The 16,965-nt window shown below is 38.0% G+C and overlaps 1 protein-coding gene across 1 annotated transcript in view; it reads right to left on the bottom strand.

Annotated features, from left to right (window-relative positions):
• NEB (nebulin) overlaps nucleotides 1-14,523 on the bottom strand; it is a 124,469-nt gene extending 109,946 nt beyond the window's left edge. Inside the window, exons 1-13 of the mRNA XM_083840921.1 lie at nucleotides 14,386-14,523; nucleotides 13,639-13,672; nucleotides 12,952-13,017; nucleotides 8,791-8,835; nucleotides 7,330-7,524; nucleotides 6,297-6,404; nucleotides 4,726-4,830; nucleotides 4,310-4,414; nucleotides 4,111-4,215; nucleotides 3,302-3,406; nucleotides 1,362-1,466; nucleotides 1,067-1,174; nucleotides 472-588 (exon numbers count right to left, since the gene is read on the bottom strand). Coding sequence (XP_083697047.1) covers nucleotides 472-588; nucleotides 1,067-1,174; nucleotides 1,362-1,466; nucleotides 3,302-3,406; nucleotides 4,111-4,215; nucleotides 4,310-4,414; nucleotides 4,726-4,830; nucleotides 6,297-6,404; nucleotides 7,330-7,524; nucleotides 8,791-8,835; nucleotides 12,952-12,984 — 1,131 coding nt within the window. The 5' untranslated portion in view covers nucleotides 12,985-13,017; nucleotides 13,639-13,672; nucleotides 14,386-14,523. The remainder of the gene's footprint in view (nucleotides 1-471; nucleotides 589-1,066; nucleotides 1,175-1,361; nucleotides 1,467-3,301; nucleotides 3,407-4,110; nucleotides 4,216-4,309; nucleotides 4,415-4,725; nucleotides 4,831-6,296; nucleotides 6,405-7,329; nucleotides 7,525-8,790; nucleotides 8,836-12,951; nucleotides 13,018-13,638; nucleotides 13,673-14,385) is intronic.
• Nucleotides 14,524-16,965: the final 2,442 nt, after the last annotated feature.

Below are 16,965 nucleotides of genomic sequence, written 5' to 3'. Positions count from 1 at the left end.
TAGTGACTTCTGACACTGAGAAATCTCTTTCCAAACAGATGAAAATAGGAAGAGAGAAATCAAGAAGGCCATTACATACTTGAAGTAAGTAACAAGAATTCAACATATATGAATACGTATGAATAAGTACTGCATATTTTATCATTGTTGACATCAGCTGAAGTTCCTTAAGCAGTAAAGGAAGAACTGCCATCCTGTGATCCATTCTGCACAGGAATCTAAATGAACTATACAATAACTAGGTATCACCATAACATGCTGCAAATATTGTTACACTCTATTGTTACACTCTGCTGCAGAGAAATGACTTTTTTAGCTATACTATTCTGGTCGCTAGTATCTCATGACAAATAATAGGTTTATAAAACTAAAATACTGAGAGATCCAATGGAGAAGCCTTGTGAAGAAATTATGAGTTTGGTTAATTGTACTTGACTAAAAATCATCCAGGTATACTTTGACAATACTTACATCACTCAGCACATCTCCTGCAGTTTTCAATTGCTTCAGCAATGGGTTCTCTGTAGCAGGAAGCACATTATAATCTGCATTAGCTTTGTTCTTCTCATAGTCTGCTCTGTATTTTGTCTTTAAAAAATAAAAAAGCGGTGAGGTTTTAAAAATCAGTATTAGAAGCCAAACATTCACTAACCTATATCGCCTTGAAATTTTCAGGAAAATTCTCTCTCTGTTTTTTAACTCATGGCTCATATTGGCAAAGAACCGTGAAAAGCACTCAGATCACGCGAGTGCAGGGATGACATGCTGGGAGACAGAGTCACAAAATAATTGATAAGCTATTAAGTAGATGTCCCCACCTCTAAGCAGCTCACCAAATATTTTGATTTTTCAAATATCAGCTGACATCTCAGAATAGCCATGTTGTTATAAAATAATGACTTATAAGCATGGCTAGGAGTCATTGTAAGCTTTGTAGTGGAATACACAGAAGAATACATCTTTTGCACAGAAGAAAATTTTTTTGACATTTGACAAAACAGCTTCAGCACAGTCCTGACTACAGAACTATATTCTGGCTAAAGAAATGGGAGAAGTTGTCACATACCTTACTGACGTTATTTGTAACTCGCTTATTAGCTTCATATTCTGGAGTCTCAGTCTGCATAAAGTAGATTTGGTCTTTAATGTTTTCAAAGTCTTCCTGGTATTTTCTCTATTAGGAGCAGAAAAAAATAGAGAACAATGTATAAAGTGCAGTTACATTACAAATCAGCCACCCATGAAGTAGCATGAAGAGAAATACAACAAGTGGAGCAGGAAACCTGATCAGTATTTGCCGCATTAACACAAAGCAGAGGATAAAGCTGTTCATTTCAAGATTTTCTGAATAATTCACTTACCATACTTATATTTTCTGCATTCATTTTTGCAACTGCAACATCGTAGCATGGAGTTTGACTCCACTTGCCTTTGATCTTGTTATTATAGTCCTCATGGTAAATAATCTATAATGAAATTAAAAAAAAAAAAATTAATCCCCAGTTCAATTTTCACTTAACAAATTTGCTTTTAAAAGTCTTCTTATTAAATTTGCTTCATATTTTACATCTGCATTATAACCACTTCAGCAGTTACTGTCAAAATAACCTGACATATGATTTGACCTAATACTTCAGTTTTCAGTTATTTCCCTTAGTACCTTCCCTTGACCAAAAAGGATGAATAGGTGAAATGTCATCTACTCTGAAAGACTTAATAAGAAATGCTCTCTGTGAGACATCATTAACATATTCCTTAGTTGAGTTATGTTTTCTCACTAGTCACATAATATTGGTACATAATATTAACCATCAGTTAAACCAGAATTTATTGTTATTCCTGCTGAAACTTGTTATAGGACGTAAAAGGAAAATCCTTTCAATATATGGATTGGCATGGTATGTGTGATTTCTTTTAGACTATATTCAAGCTCATGGAAATCAAGTATAAACTGCTTATACAGAAAGTTTAAAGTGTTTAAAAAAACAATTAACAATTACTGTCTGCTTAATTAAACAAAACATCTTCATTTTTGACTCAGTGTTACAAATGCATTTTCAGACACAATTACTTTATCACAAAAATACAACTTCTTCAATGCCATTTCAACTGTTAGCACATTGATAAAGAATGTGTATGCCAAAAATAACCATTTTTTTTCTAAATTTTATTGCTTTGTAGATATACAGGTTACTGACTATTTTATTAATTTCAAAGAACAATCATACTAATCTTGCTTTTTCCATGCCAAAAAAATTTAGCTTTTAAGCTACTTAAGGTTCAAGAAATTTTCTCTAAATGACATACTACTGTCTTACACCTTCCAGATGAGTTCACTATAGTATTTCTAAATATTTTTGCAACCATAAATATTTTTGCAACCACTGTAACTTCCTAAACTTAAATAGGAGATAATTTCTAATACACAGCAACAAAATCATGCATGTCCTCCTTATCATAGCTAAATTTTGAACTGATTTAAAATCCTACTTCTGTCTTAAACGATCATGTGACTTAGCTCCAGTTTCTTCAGCAAAAGCTGGTCTTTCTCTATTTCACTTCAACTCCCGCGTTCCTCAGCTGTGTTTTATTCTAAATGTAAAATGCATTGATGAGGACTGGTGTCAGAGTCTTTGGTAATGATGCCACGCAGTTATGGAATTTACTGTTGAATGTTACTTGCTAATCCAGCGTGCAAATCAGGAAATAGCTATCTAATTTGCCAAACATTCCACTGATATCCATGAACTTAAGAATGCATGAGATATGTGTGAGTACAATGATTTGACTGTGAAATGAACATTTGGAATGTTTTCTCCATTACTGACCTAGGCATCTTCAAAGATCAGATATCCAATTTATCAGCAAAGTGAGATCACTTCTTGCAAGCAAGCAACTCGTTTAGAAAACAGATATATACTTACATTTCACTGTTTACTTATAAGAGAACAGTAAAATGGATTTTTTTTCTGCTTTCTCCTGTAAACATTTAAAGTGCAAAGTAAGAGAGAAAAAAAATAGGAAGAATGGGAAGCAATGTGTATGATAGAAGCAAATGTTTTGTGAAACCTAAATTTGCTGACAAGAATGAAGCTTTGCCTTTCATCTGAGACTAGACAGGATTTTCTCTGAGACATCTGAGGAAGAAAGAAAAGGTAAAAACTGACTTTCACCACTAAAAATCAACAAGATCTTCCTATGAGCTCTCATCTTTTCTTTTGTTCTCCCTTTCTTTAAGTACCTTTTTGCCTCTCTAACTCCAAAGGGAGATTTCCACAAAAGAATTCTGCATTCTACTCACATCACTCAGCTGCCTCGTCACTTTCTTGGCTTGTTCCACATCAGGTGGATCTGGCAGAGAAGTATATTTAGATTTTCGTTCGTCGTGCCCTTTTTTGTAGACAATCTGAAGATATGAAAGAGGTAATTGTTTACAGTAACTACCCACTCTACACAACAGAGTATTTACTCTTAATTCTGCTAACACCACCATTAACTAATGTCAGTCTGTCCACAGTTACTGCAGCATAAAATCTTTCAAACAATGTATTCTGGAGGAAAATAACAAGGAAAAATTTTCTTGATAAAAGACATTAAAAAAGAAACAGTTCCCTAGGAAAGTTTTCAAGTATACTACTCTATTTCTCATGATAAACAAGACGTCTGCAAAATTTGTGGAAGTCTTTATGTGAAACCTGAAATTTAGTTGAACAGTTACATGTCTGTATCAGCAGGAGTATCAGCAAATAGGATCCTGAGTTTGCCTCAGGAACTCCTGAGTTTTCTTATTGCTGTTTTAGAGATACAGATTTGTATCCATCACAAAGCCCAGTGAAATGGGCTTACAGCCAACCTAGAGTTTCTCAACACATTTTGAGAGACAGAGGTCTTCTTACCGATTATCTCAGATCTTCAATTATTTCACTCATAATCCAACATTAAATTGTGAATTGAATACATACTTCTCTACTGAACTAGCACTACTGTCAGAGCTAATTATTAGTGCATATCTATGCATTTTTATCTTCTGTTCTGTTAAAAGTCCACCAAGAAGCCTACCAAGTTACACTGCTGCAGTGATCCACTTGTCTATCAGGCTTTAATACTTACATCACTCAGAGTCTTCTGAGCTTGTGCCACCCTTCTAAGTTCTGGGCTGTCATTGTATGGATAGAATAATGTTTTGTCTCCTTCCCAGTCTTCTGTATACAGTTTCTTAAAAACAAAAATGTCAGAATACAGAAAGAATTAATATCTGATTTGGAATGCTTCTTAAACTTCAGCTGCATAAACCTGTGATTTTTCTTACCTTACTGAACATTGCTGTATTTTTTATTGCATTCACAAGCTCTGGGGCATCAGGAGGAAGTAAGTACTTGTCCTTGTTCTCCTCCCAGTTCTGTTTATATAACACCTGCACGGAAAGATCAGCAGGTTGGTTACTCTAATATTAGAAAAATATTTACCGTTGTTAATTTGTTGTTAGCCTGCTCTAAAGATTTTTGCAAGGTAAAAGTCTCAAAACAGTCACATTTAAAGACATCAGTTGAGAACATTTGAAGTATTTATACTTGCTTCGATCAATTTCTCTGGTCTCTCTTCCAGTGCTTATAAACTCTTTTATAGATATTATTTCAGCACCCTGAGCTCAAAACCTTACTTCTATCAGTAACTCCATGATCCATTAATGTTCACAACCCTCCCAGGAAGTTACAACTCACTCACCTTGCTCACTTGCTGCGATACTTTCTTTGCATGTTCTATATCCTTGGCCTTTTCATCGACGTGGCAAATAGTTCTAGCAACTTCACCAGCCATGCGGTATTTAACCTAGATCACACCAAATCACATTTATATTTACAGCAAGAACTGACATTTTTATTTTTTTTTTATAAAAAGCAGATTATCAAAATTTTGACACTTAATAAACAGCCCAAATCTGAATTCAGTAAAGCATTTAGGTATATGATTTCTCAGCTGTTGCTGAGAAATAAAACCTATGGAAACAAATTTATTTTGTGAATTAACCAAGAAAGAAAAGCAGCTCTGAGAGTCTATCGAGAGCTGTGAACCCAAGCTAGACATAGTGCCCTTCTGTAATGCTGTAAACAGAGCTCTTTCCAAGAGTACTTCCATCCTGCATAACGAGATGGAGAGATCCCCATGCTACACACTATGTCTTAATTTCACAGTCCATTAGCATGGACCATACACTAGCTGTAGTTCCAAAAGCAATATAGCCACACCACCATGGCAATCTTGGGCACAAAATGATCCTAATGCAGTTATACCACTCCCAGCTTGACAGCAGGCTCAGTCAGTCAGCATTAGTGCGTGGACTGCTGTATTACATTCCTCAATATATCCTAAATCAGGCGTGGAGTAGAATTTAGTGGATGCTCATCTCCTGAACACCGGTTAGATTAGCTGTCTCCTCTCTAAGCTTTAGGGATTGCCATTCTTAGGGACCTAACTCTCCCTATTTACTGTACAAAGAATTAAGATGCTTTGGTAGGCAGATTTCAGTTTCCCAAACTGTGAGGTGTATTGCTGAAAGGGAGACTGAAATTGCTTAAAAAAGAGAGGAGGAGCTAGCTTCCAGAACTTTAAGCACTGTATCAGTGGGGTTATTGTGCCTGGGCTAAGCTTGCAAAAGCAAATCACTAAGATTCACACAGAGGGGACAAAGAAGGGGCAAAAAACCTTGGAAAACCCAAATTAAATTATGAGATGTACAGAAGTTCACTTTGTAACACTTGGAGAATTTTAGTATCATTTTTTCCAGTTTTTACAAACTGACTTTCCATTGTTTTATGAAAACAAAGATGTTTAAACATTTTAGAAGTAAAATTCTATGGCTATTCACCCAGCACTCAACTTAACCTCAACAAAAATTTGTCAGGCATATCATCCACGATGATTGCAGGACATAATGTATTGTATCTTCTAATTCAACAATATAGGCATCACCATCATCTCCTTGTCTGTAACTTCTGATCAGAATTTTTCAAACCTCTTTTGCCACAATGAAATAAGACTATTATTCAGCTGGCCAGGAATGATCACATCTCCCTTGCTGAAAGGCCTAAACTCCAATCTACATCACAGAACTCAGATTGTCATGTACTCTGTATTCCTTGCTCTTGTAATCTTGATGAAGTTTCTGCTAAACATTCAGGTTGCCTCATCACCATATCATCAAAAAATTATCACCCCTTATCTAACATTTAAAATCATGATTCAGTTGGCTTCTTTGCCAGTCAACATTATTTTTTCTTATGACATTTGATACCTACCTCACTGAGCTGGTCTTGCACTTTCTTGATTCTCCGAATTTCTGGGGTATCAATTGTGGAAGCATATGGCTTTCCTTTTTCTTTTCTAAATTTTTCTTTATATTTGTTCTGAAAGAAAATAACTACAAATGTAATTAAGACATGTCTTAAAACTCTGGCAGAAATGTAAACAACAATTATTGATGTATTCATCTGGTTAGTGTAGGAATTTTGGACAGATCATTGACTCACATGAACTGGCATTACTCAATTACACTTGCAGGGTTATGCTTATTTTAACCAGCCAACTTTCTTCCATCTAACACAATGGAAAATATCCATTTCTATCTTTAGCTTGTTTTAGATCACTTCTAATTGAGTTTATTCTCCTTAGGAGTTTGGTATTAATAAATATACAGTTACTTGTTTCAGTAACCAAAGATAAAGAGAATTTTTGCGTGAGTCTAGCATTCCTAGACCTGTGATCTCACGTAACAGTGAACACTGGTGAGTAACATACATAAAAGTTTAGGAAAAAGGACCTGACACCATCTTACATATGTGCAGTGCACCCTTTAAAACACAGTACATTATTGGTCTACTGGACATTGGTTTCCCATGCCAGGAATTTAGGTGAGTACTTGTTCCAACATACAAAAATTTTTATTCAATGCATAGAGGGATAGAGAAATATACTACTATAAAAATATTAAGCTTTGCATCCCAATAGGCATTGGCTCCTGTATCTTTACTTGAGTATCCAAGTCAGATAGTGCAGGAGTCCTATTAACTGACATCTATGAAGATATTCAGACATCTGCCTCAAGCTACTTTTTGTGCTTAATGATTACTTAATGCACCTAAGCAGGAAATGGACTAGGCATGGGTTAATTGAAAGAAGGAAACTTCCTACTTCAGGCAAATAGCACTAATACACATCATGAAATGAAATACAGAAGTAGCCAAAATAGTAGCATGAAGGTTTGCAACAATACCTATTAAACGTTTTTAAAATTGGTGTTCTTAAACAAATAAAAGACATGGGACAATTTACCTCACTGAACAGGTCCTTCATTTTATTACTGTGTTGCAGATACGGTGTCAAAAACTTAGATGTGTCCACTTTTGTCCGTATTATCTTCTTTCTGACTGGAGGTGCTGCATCCTCAATGGAAGGTTTTTCATGCTCAACAGTATAGGTGATGGTTTTAGGACCTGTGAAGTCTGTGGTAGTGATCTCAGTGACCACCTGGGAATAAAGAAAAAAAATACTTGCTTTGTAATTATATTTTTTTATATTATTATATTTATCATATTTTAATTATATTTTAATTTTATTATAATTTTTCACCTCCTCTGCATATACAAGGATGCCCAGTTGCTATTCAGACACCACTTACAAAGTGGAAAAACAGTGACACTTTTCCTATTGGGAAAATATTCATACTCACATGTAATTCACCATTCCACAATACTGTTTTCAAAAACTGATACACATCAGACACAAAAATAATCATGCTATTGCTCCCTTTAAATCCAGCCTGGCTACAGATTTTAAAACACCTGATGAAATCAATGGCTGACTTCATCTTAAAAATAATACGATATTCTTCAAAAGTATAGTCCTAGTCTATTTGCTCAAACAGTATTCACTGAATTATATTTTGTTAAATTAAAACTATAGGAAGACTTTGGGAATGGATCCTTTGTTTTGCAGGAAACACATAAAGTGAACCACTAAGCTTTTGTTTCAGCGTAAGTCTATGCCATAAGGAATATTTCATGGTAGCATACCAAATAATTTATTATGTCGGTATTAAAAATATAATTTCAAATTATGGCAATAACTCCTTGTTAACTCAAATATTTCTTACCAGTAACATGAAAAAAATCTGCAAATGACTATAGTTAGATTACACAAGTAAAGGGAAAAGAATTAATACACGCAAACCGGTTTCAGGCAAAATCTTTATGTATTTATTTTCCTAAAAATGTTACATATAATGCAAGCATGTCCCTATTGCTCATATATACATATCTAGTCACATCCTCAATAATTCTGTTCATCTTTAACACTAGTTACCTAAGAAATCTTTTAAAGCCTGTTTTTCTTGTTAATAACATAACCTGTGCTTCATTTTGTCAGCTCTTGTGCAAACCTAGCTGCTGGGCAGAAGACACAGTGCAAAACAAAAACAAGCATAGCCCTTTCCTGACCGACACATCCACAGTTCCGTCTGATGAAAACCAACAGTGGCAAGTGGCAATTGCACACATCCCAACTGCAGTCCAGAAAACAGATAGGACAGATACCCTGCACAAGCTAGAAGTCCTCTTGGTCAGTACACAACAGGGTCTTGGAGAGGAAATAAAGTATTTAAGAAGGAACTGTTCACTGATAGTTGTCTGCTTGCTATCAAAAATTAATCCTCAGAATGTAAAAGGTCACTAGTTCAGCTTTATATATTAATTACATGCATATATACATCACATGCAGTTTCACAGGAATTTTTACCTCATGTGGTTCACCCTCTTCAATAATTGTCTCCTCAATGTAGTACTAGTAAACAAAGGAGAAAAAAAAAATCATTGTTAGGCCAGATCATACAGAATAACAATCTGTAGCTTCTCTTAAAAGAACTGTTTTAAAAACACACTTATGGAGAAACACAGCTGTAGTTCATAGATACCTATCCTTGATAATAACGAAGATCTTTTATTTTTTTGCATTAACAATCAGATTTTTTCCCTATGTTCCTGAATTAATATTCCTCCTAAGCCATTAAAATAGATCATTATCTAATTTTACCTGCAAGAAAGAAGACGACCATAGAATCATAGATTGGCTCGGGTTGGAAGGGACATTAAAGATCATTTAACTCCAACCCCCTGCCATGGACAGGGATGCCACCTACCAGGTCAGGTTGGCCAAGGCCCCATCCAGCCTGGTCTTGAACACCTCCAGGGACAGGGCATCCACAGCTTCTCTGGGCGGCCTGTTCCAGTGCCTCACCACCTGTACAGACTGAAGCTGACCCTTGCTGACTGAAATTGATTAGGCCTGTTGTTCCCTGGATCCTCTTTCTTGCCTTTCTTGAAAATGTGTATAATGTCTTTTTTCCAGTCATCAGGAACATCCCCACAGCACTATGAACTTCTGAAGATGATAGAGTGTAGCCCTGCAGTGCCATCAGCCAGCTCCACCTGCATACCTGGAGTTATCCCCTCTGGTTCCATGGAACCAATGTCCATCACAGCGAGGCAAGGCATCCCTAACTATGTTTTCCTCTGCTGTGGATACTACTTCACCTCCATGTCTCACGGAAGACCAGAGTAGAAGGCAAAAACTGAGGCAAAAAAAAAAAATCTTTGAGAACCTCAGTATTGCCTGTTGCTTGTAACTAGGTCCCTGCCCACTGAACTACAGTCCCACACTCTCTCTGCTTTCCTCTTGCTGCTACTGATGACACTTTCTTGCTGCTCTGCACTTCCCTTATTGGTTTCAGCTCCAGCTGAACTTTACCCATGCATATAGGAATGGAGTTTATAATGTGTTACATCTAAGTATTCCTCCCAAGTGCACAGCTCCTGGCATATACCTTTTGTATGCCTTCCTGTATACCTTCTGCGTGTTTGAGCTCAGTCAGGAGCTCCCTGTTCATCCATGCCAGCCTTCTGCCGCACTTGACTTCTTCATATTAGATTGAACAATTCTTTTGCTCTGAGGAAATTGTTCTTGAGGATCACCCAGCTCTCTTGGACTGTTTCTCATGGGATCTTCCCAAGCAAGTCCCGGAACAGGCCCAGAGCTGTCTTTCTGAAATCCGGGACTGTAATTCTGTTTATCTTGCTCATTTTGCTCAAAATCATCAACTCCACAACCTTGTGGTCCCTGCAGCCAAGGCTGCCCTTGACATTTGCATCTTCCAACAGTTCTTTCTTGTTTGGGTAGCATGTCAATTGAACACCTGCACCAAGCAATTTATCTTCAACGCATTCCAGAAATCTCCTAGACTGCTTGCGCACAGCCATAGTGCCCTTACAGCAGACACTGGGATGATTAAGGCCATCCATGAACACAAGGGCTGTACCTGTGAGGATTTCTCCAGCTGCCTAATGAAGTGCCCAGAGTGCTACATGCACTCTGAAGCTGCAGATCTGCAGGTGAAGCAAGACCCTTCCTCCTTTTACCAGGAACCACAACCTTCCAGCCTTCCCCATCCTGACAGCCAGCCTCCATCACCTGTTTAACCAGGGTTTCCAGCTGGCACTCCTTCCCCGCCATGTGCGCCTCAGACTCTCGTTTTTCATGAAGGCACTGTCAACTCTTCTTCTCTTCCCTGACTGCGCAAGCCCTGCTCACACCTTCCTTCAGCAACCTGCAGTGCACCTCCGTGACCTGCCGGAGCACCGAACCCCCAAGAAAGACGAAGACGTTTACAACCCTGCCCTCGGCGTCACTCCCCCACCGGCAGCCTGCCTTTCCCCCGGGGCCGAAGGCGCCAGGAGCAGGTTCCGGGCACTGTGGCAGGCAGCGCCTCAGTGCAAACGGAGGGCCTGCGGCCCCCCTGCCGGCAAATGGCGGCCGCGCGATGGCGCCTGCCCGGCTGCCCGCCATGGCGCCGCGCCGCCCTGCGGCAAATGGCGGCGGTGCTGAGGGCCGACGGCCGGCCGGCCGGCCTCCTCCGCTCCGCTACCCGGCTTAACAGAGAAACCACGTAAAGGTGTTGCTGTGCGAGGGAGCAGAAGTTTTATTCAAAAGGTATTTAACTTGCCGCTGGCTTCCAGTAAAGGTAAAAACTTAAAATGTTACCTTTGAAAAGCTCCTCAACAATCGTTTGCTCAAGTTCACATGCCAAAAACTGCAGGAACTGCAGCTCTTTGAATCAATCCATTAAAAATCTGATTAAAATTTAAGCCCTTTTCACAAAGTTGTTCTTCAGGCTAGGTTCACGTAGCTGGCTGATACTTTGCAGTCCATCTCTTTGTTCTGTTTTCAGGCAATTTCTGCTCACTGACCCTGTAAGGTGCTTGAACCACCTTCCCCAAGTCCTTCAGTTATTCAACACTAAAAGGTTTGCATCATTTCTCAGTTTTTGTACATCACAAGTGGCTACAGTGTCCAGTGCAGACTAAGAAATCCAGAGAAGGAAAATGTAGTATCTTAAAATCCTCAGCATTGTCTCAGCCACTCATTATTCAGCAATAATATTCTACCCTTTCTGAAGACAAATCTCTGATAGAATTCATATAGGTTAAAAATAAAGGATGCATATAGTTTGAAAAAAATATCTGGAAAGGATTAATTAGCTTTAAAATATACCAGATGTTATTATTCCTGTTTAACTTCTCCCTTTGAATATCTTGGGGGAAGCTACTACAGCAGCACTGCCCTGGTCTGTCCTAGGAATGTGTTCACAGGAAGGCAGTAATCGAAAATTAAAATAAATAAATAAATAAATAAATGATTAAAGAGATCTGTGTAGACATAAAGCCTGGCATATAATAAGTCCAGCATCGACAAACAAACTTTGACAACAAATAAAAATACATTTGTTACAGAGCACACGTAATGCTCAGGAAGCATAAAGTCATAATAACCTCATAATATAAAACAATGAAGAACTGGTGTCTTTTTGACTAGGTTGTATAACGTGTGTGTTAAAATGGTCTTATTTCCCAACACATGTTTAACTAACTCGACTGGCAAACTGTATGACTTAAGTCATTATTTAAATGTTTTGAAATTGGCTGTTATACTGTAACTGTAAATACTGTTATACTGCCTGAAATCAGCAACCCATTGAATTTTGTGTGGAAATAAGAGTTGTGGGGCGTGTGTCTGCAATATATTTTGTTTTTATTTTCTTCCTCAAAGTGCTGAGCAGTTTGTTAGAATCACTTACGCATTTAATGACACAAATTTTCATTTCAGAATAGTAAAAAAGTAACAAGTAAGACCTTTCCTAACCTTGCATACTCTTTTAATAGCAAACTCACTATTCCCACAGCATTTGCTTATAACAGTAAACTATAGTTTCTCTAGTTCCTTGGGATTCCTTCAATCCCATCATTAAGACTAAATACTTATGTGTATAGCTGTCAGTTTAAATGCCCAATCAGCAAATGAATCCCTGATGCAACTCCACAGACATCTGCAGGTTTAGGTCTAGCTCCATCTCTGCAGCCTCTAAGACTAAATGCACTACTGGTCAATAGTACGTTGGAGGGAAAAAAATGCTGTATCTTTGCATTGCAGTGGGCAGACAGACAGAAGCCAGGCTAGACAGTGGCTTCCAAAGTCATCCTCTCTAGCATGGATTGGATGACAGAGGGCAAGCCAGGGGGAAAAGGAGATGGCCCCCTGCATCTATAATTATGCAGAAGCGTAACCACAAAACCTCGTGATGGGGGTGTGGAATGGTTACAATCCTTTTTTAAACGCAGAAACTATGACAGGAACCAGAGAGATTTTGCTCCACTCAGAGCAACTTTATGCTGTTGTTGTTGTTTTTTACTGATCAAACCATTTAGCAGATATCTAATCAAACCCTAATCTTCAGAGAGCAAACAGAACTAACCATCTATGTTCATGAGCAGTGTCTTGTTAAAGTAGTTAATATATTCATTCACAAGGCAGAAAAAATTTAATCCAGCCCTCAGGTTTTCTTCTTACCTCCACAACTTCCTCATATTCTTCCTCCTCCATTTTGAGGGTATTCTTCTGTCTTTCCCCCACTCACTGGTCACGCAGTTGATGAAAGCATAAATATACGGTATTAGCCCACAGCCGACAGTGAAAAGCTATCTGTCAAGTTCATAAAGTGTATGGGTCACAGTAACTAGCAAAATTATTACACTGTTATTGGCTAATCAATGGAATAACTTGAACAACAGAAAGAACTAAAGTTGGGATCTGCCATTACATTGTTTCAGATTATTATGGGAAAACTTTGGATTAAGTTTCAAGCACCACGTAAGTATCAGTACCAGTATCAGTTACAATTTTGGACAAATACTTTAATAGTTGTAACACCAATACTAGAATTCAATGAAAAGTTAAAAAAAAAATAGAGGAAGAGATTTCTTGAAATATGATTTGACTTCTTCCATTACAGCAATCATATGAGGATTTTTCTTTTCTTTGAGACGATTCTGTACAATTTTGTTGCATTGTTAAAACTCTTGTATAAATGGGAGCTTTATCTGCATATTCTACTATATTCATTCACAAATAGAAATATAATGTAGAAAAAGATTGTAAATAATTTTTAAGTGACCTTATGTTAATGAGGCAATTTTGCTTTTCCCAGCATTAGCCTATGCATATGCTATTTTTTTTTTTTTTTTTTTTTTTTTTTACCTCCTGTGGCTTTTTTCTCTATATTTCTTCAGACCTGGAAAAGATGAAAAATCCACTGAATTGGCTGAATTACAAAGTACGGATTACTGTCAAAATCTCTAAATGAATTAATTAACTGATTTTGCTGTGAGGCACAGTTACAATTTTCCACCGGGGAATATAGCCCTGTTTCTAATGTCGGTAGGGGATGAGGCTTTGCAACAGCTGTTCCTGAGTCCAAAGATATTTGCCGTGTAAGCTAATACTACCAAATGACAGGGTGGTTTTGTTTAGCTGGCTAAACTGCAATTCCTTCTGAGGCAAGTGAAGTCTAGTAATGCAGGTTAAATATAGGAACATAGGATACTGTCCCTTTTTAGTCCCAATATGTTGAGAAAAATTTAAAAAAGTTAAAACAGAATATTACCTAATAAAATAAATGAAGAATAACTCAGTCAAAAATTGGCACATCCTATGATAAAGTAGGCAAAAGTTTATGAACAACTGTGCAAGAGCAGTAGGGACTTGCACACAAGGAACCTCTCTGTACAAGTTGTCACGATTATAACCTTCAGTTGCACTTCCAAAACACAGTTCCGGGCCCTTTCCTCTCACTGCAGTTTCCAACCAGTCAGTTATTCGGCCAGACAGAAAATCTGACCCCCATGGGCAAGGCACAACTGCTACTCTCAAAAACTACAGAATCAGGAAAGAGCTTTAGATCCTAATCTAAGGAAAAAAAAGCCAAATGTGATTAGATGTCCTTACCAGCAACATCTAGTAAATATCCTTAGGAGCAAAGCCTCTCCAGTCTTCCCTCCTGAGCAGTGCTGAGCGAGAGCAAGCCTGGTGCATCAGCTCCTAATTACGCATGTGGCCAGCACAGCCAATCTGGCTCCAGCCCGCTCCAATTTCAGCCCTAAATATACTTGGTGACCCCCCAGGAGGCCACCTGTTCTCAGCAACATGATGGAAAAGGGAGCTGGGCACTTCTGTGCTCCCGAGGAACCCCGAAAGATACCACAGCTCAACTGAACTTCATTAGGTCTCTGCTGAAACGTATCCCAAGGCAAATTCCAGGGAGCATTTGAACAGAAAATAAAACATATTCTTTTTAGTCTTTCAGAATTGATAATGAGTTTGAATTGACAGGGCTGATTTACATCCTTTATTGTACCTGAATCAAAACTATCCACATTCCAGAATCTCCAGTCATCAGAGAAAAGAGAGAGGAGTCTGGACTTCAAACTAAATTTTAATATGTCTATTTTTAATTTCACCCTTTAAGTATACCTAAAGTTCTTCATCAATAGTTATATCATTTCTTATGAAATCTTACACAGTTGAACACGTGGATTCAGGAAAAACTGAAACCATGCAGAAGAGTGCATAAACAAACACCCGATTAACAGCCAGTATGTCTGGTGGAGAAAGACCAAGGATACCTGATAAATAGATCGACTGAGGCCTAGCAGGAGGGGGACTCCTGTCAGGGGGTAATGGTTTTAAACTAAAAAAGACTAGAATTAGATTAGATATTGGGAAGAAATTCTTCACTCAGAGGGTGGTGAGGCACTGGCACAGGCTGCCCAGAGAAGCTGTGGGTGCCCCATCCCTGGCGGTGCCCGAGGCCAGGCTGGATGGGGCTTTGGGCAGCCTGGGCTGCTGGGAGGGGTCCCTGCCCATGGCAGGGGGGTGGAATTAGATGGGCTTTAAGGTCCCTTCCAGCCCAAACCATTCTGTGATTCGATGAATGAGCGTCAAGGAAGCAATTCTAATGCAGTATTTTGGAAGATCAGAACTTATATGATGAATGGTGCAGAATCATGGTGAGGATAACAGAAGAAACCTCTTAGGTCATCTAGTCCATCTGCATCATAGGATTGCTTTAGCTCTTCAAGAAGGTGCATTTAAAAGCCAATACCAGCTGTGATCTTCTCTTTTCATATAATAGATCACATAATTCAATATGTGATTGTCAGGAGCCCTTAAGAGACACCCTCATGTTCCTTAACTCTTTCCAGAGGTTAATATTTATATCCAGATGAAATATCATATCTCATTTACTACTGCCAAGGATTTTATATCTTACATAGAGCTGTAGATCATTCCGTTTCTCCTTTAGGCAAGCTATATCCTTTTAATTATTCAACATTTGCTTTAGTAGGTAATCCTTCCTCCTTTTAATATTATTCCTGTTTATATAGAAGTCCTTCAGTTTCCTAATATCTCTCGAAGATGTCCAGAAATTAATATAGTATGTTGATGGAGTTTCATTAGAGCAGTGTCAGCCTTATATGCTGATCTCTTATCCAGTCAGTGCCTGTACGTGTGCATTCCAGAAATAACTGTCAGAGTCATTTTTCTCCAAACTACTGCTTTTCAATTGATTAGATACATAATATAACTTCTACGCAAGTAATGACAAACTTTTTTGCAGTGAAAGGCCAATTATTATTTTTTATTATGATTATTTAACATTTAATTCTTGTTGTTTCCATCTCAAATCTCTGTTGATCTAAAAATTAGTGCTACAGCCAGTGACTCCATCCGTCTTCTTGGTTCTCTTCGGCAAGCCTGGATTCAAGGCTCCTTTTTCACACTCAACAGTTGTTGCTCTCCCTGTAAATGACATTCCCCATAGTCACTGCTACAGTATTAGATATTATTATACCTCACTCCAATCACCTGATTTAAATGACATTTGCTAGATCATCAGAAGCAAGTATCCCTCTGTCCTGATGGTTATTCTGACAAAATTAGAAAGCATTTTAATGCAGGATGCAATTTTCTGTACAGTTCTCTTGGAAGTTCCTGCAAACAGCCTCTCCCTTCTTGATACTCTCTGTAACTCCCAAGTTCCTAGAGCACCACAGTCAGATGCTGTTGCAGTGCATTTCAATATATCTTATTTAGGAAGACAATAAATGAGGCCAAAATCACATGAAAGATGCAAGTACCACTTTTTCTCGTGCTGAAATACAGCTGGTTTGGGTGTGAGACATGGCAGATATTTAGCAGCAGACAGTTCAGGGCTGGAAATGAAGCATGGAAAAACCAAGCAAAATTACTGTAAGGGTTTAGGAAGTCAGACTGTTACTACTGAAACCAAAAATTGGACAGACCAAAAGAGGTATGCTCCAACATACATCAGAACATGAAGAGGGAAAAAGAGAGTACTATTAGGTCATCCAGGGCTGCCCACAAATATTTCAATTCATACATTTGCCATTTCAATTCATACATTTGCCATTCTGCTCTATGATTCTATGAACTCACAAATATTTGGATATTTACACACGTCTATATAGAGATAAGTTGTTATTCTATATTTACATACAATGCATA

The sequence above is a fragment of the Anser anser genome (genome assembly GCF_964211835.1).
Source record: "Anser anser genome assembly, chromosome: 6".
Lineage (NCBI taxonomy): Eukaryota > Metazoa > Chordata > Aves > Anseriformes > Anatidae > Anser > Anser anser.
This window is presented reverse-complemented; position numbering and strand designations above follow the sequence as displayed.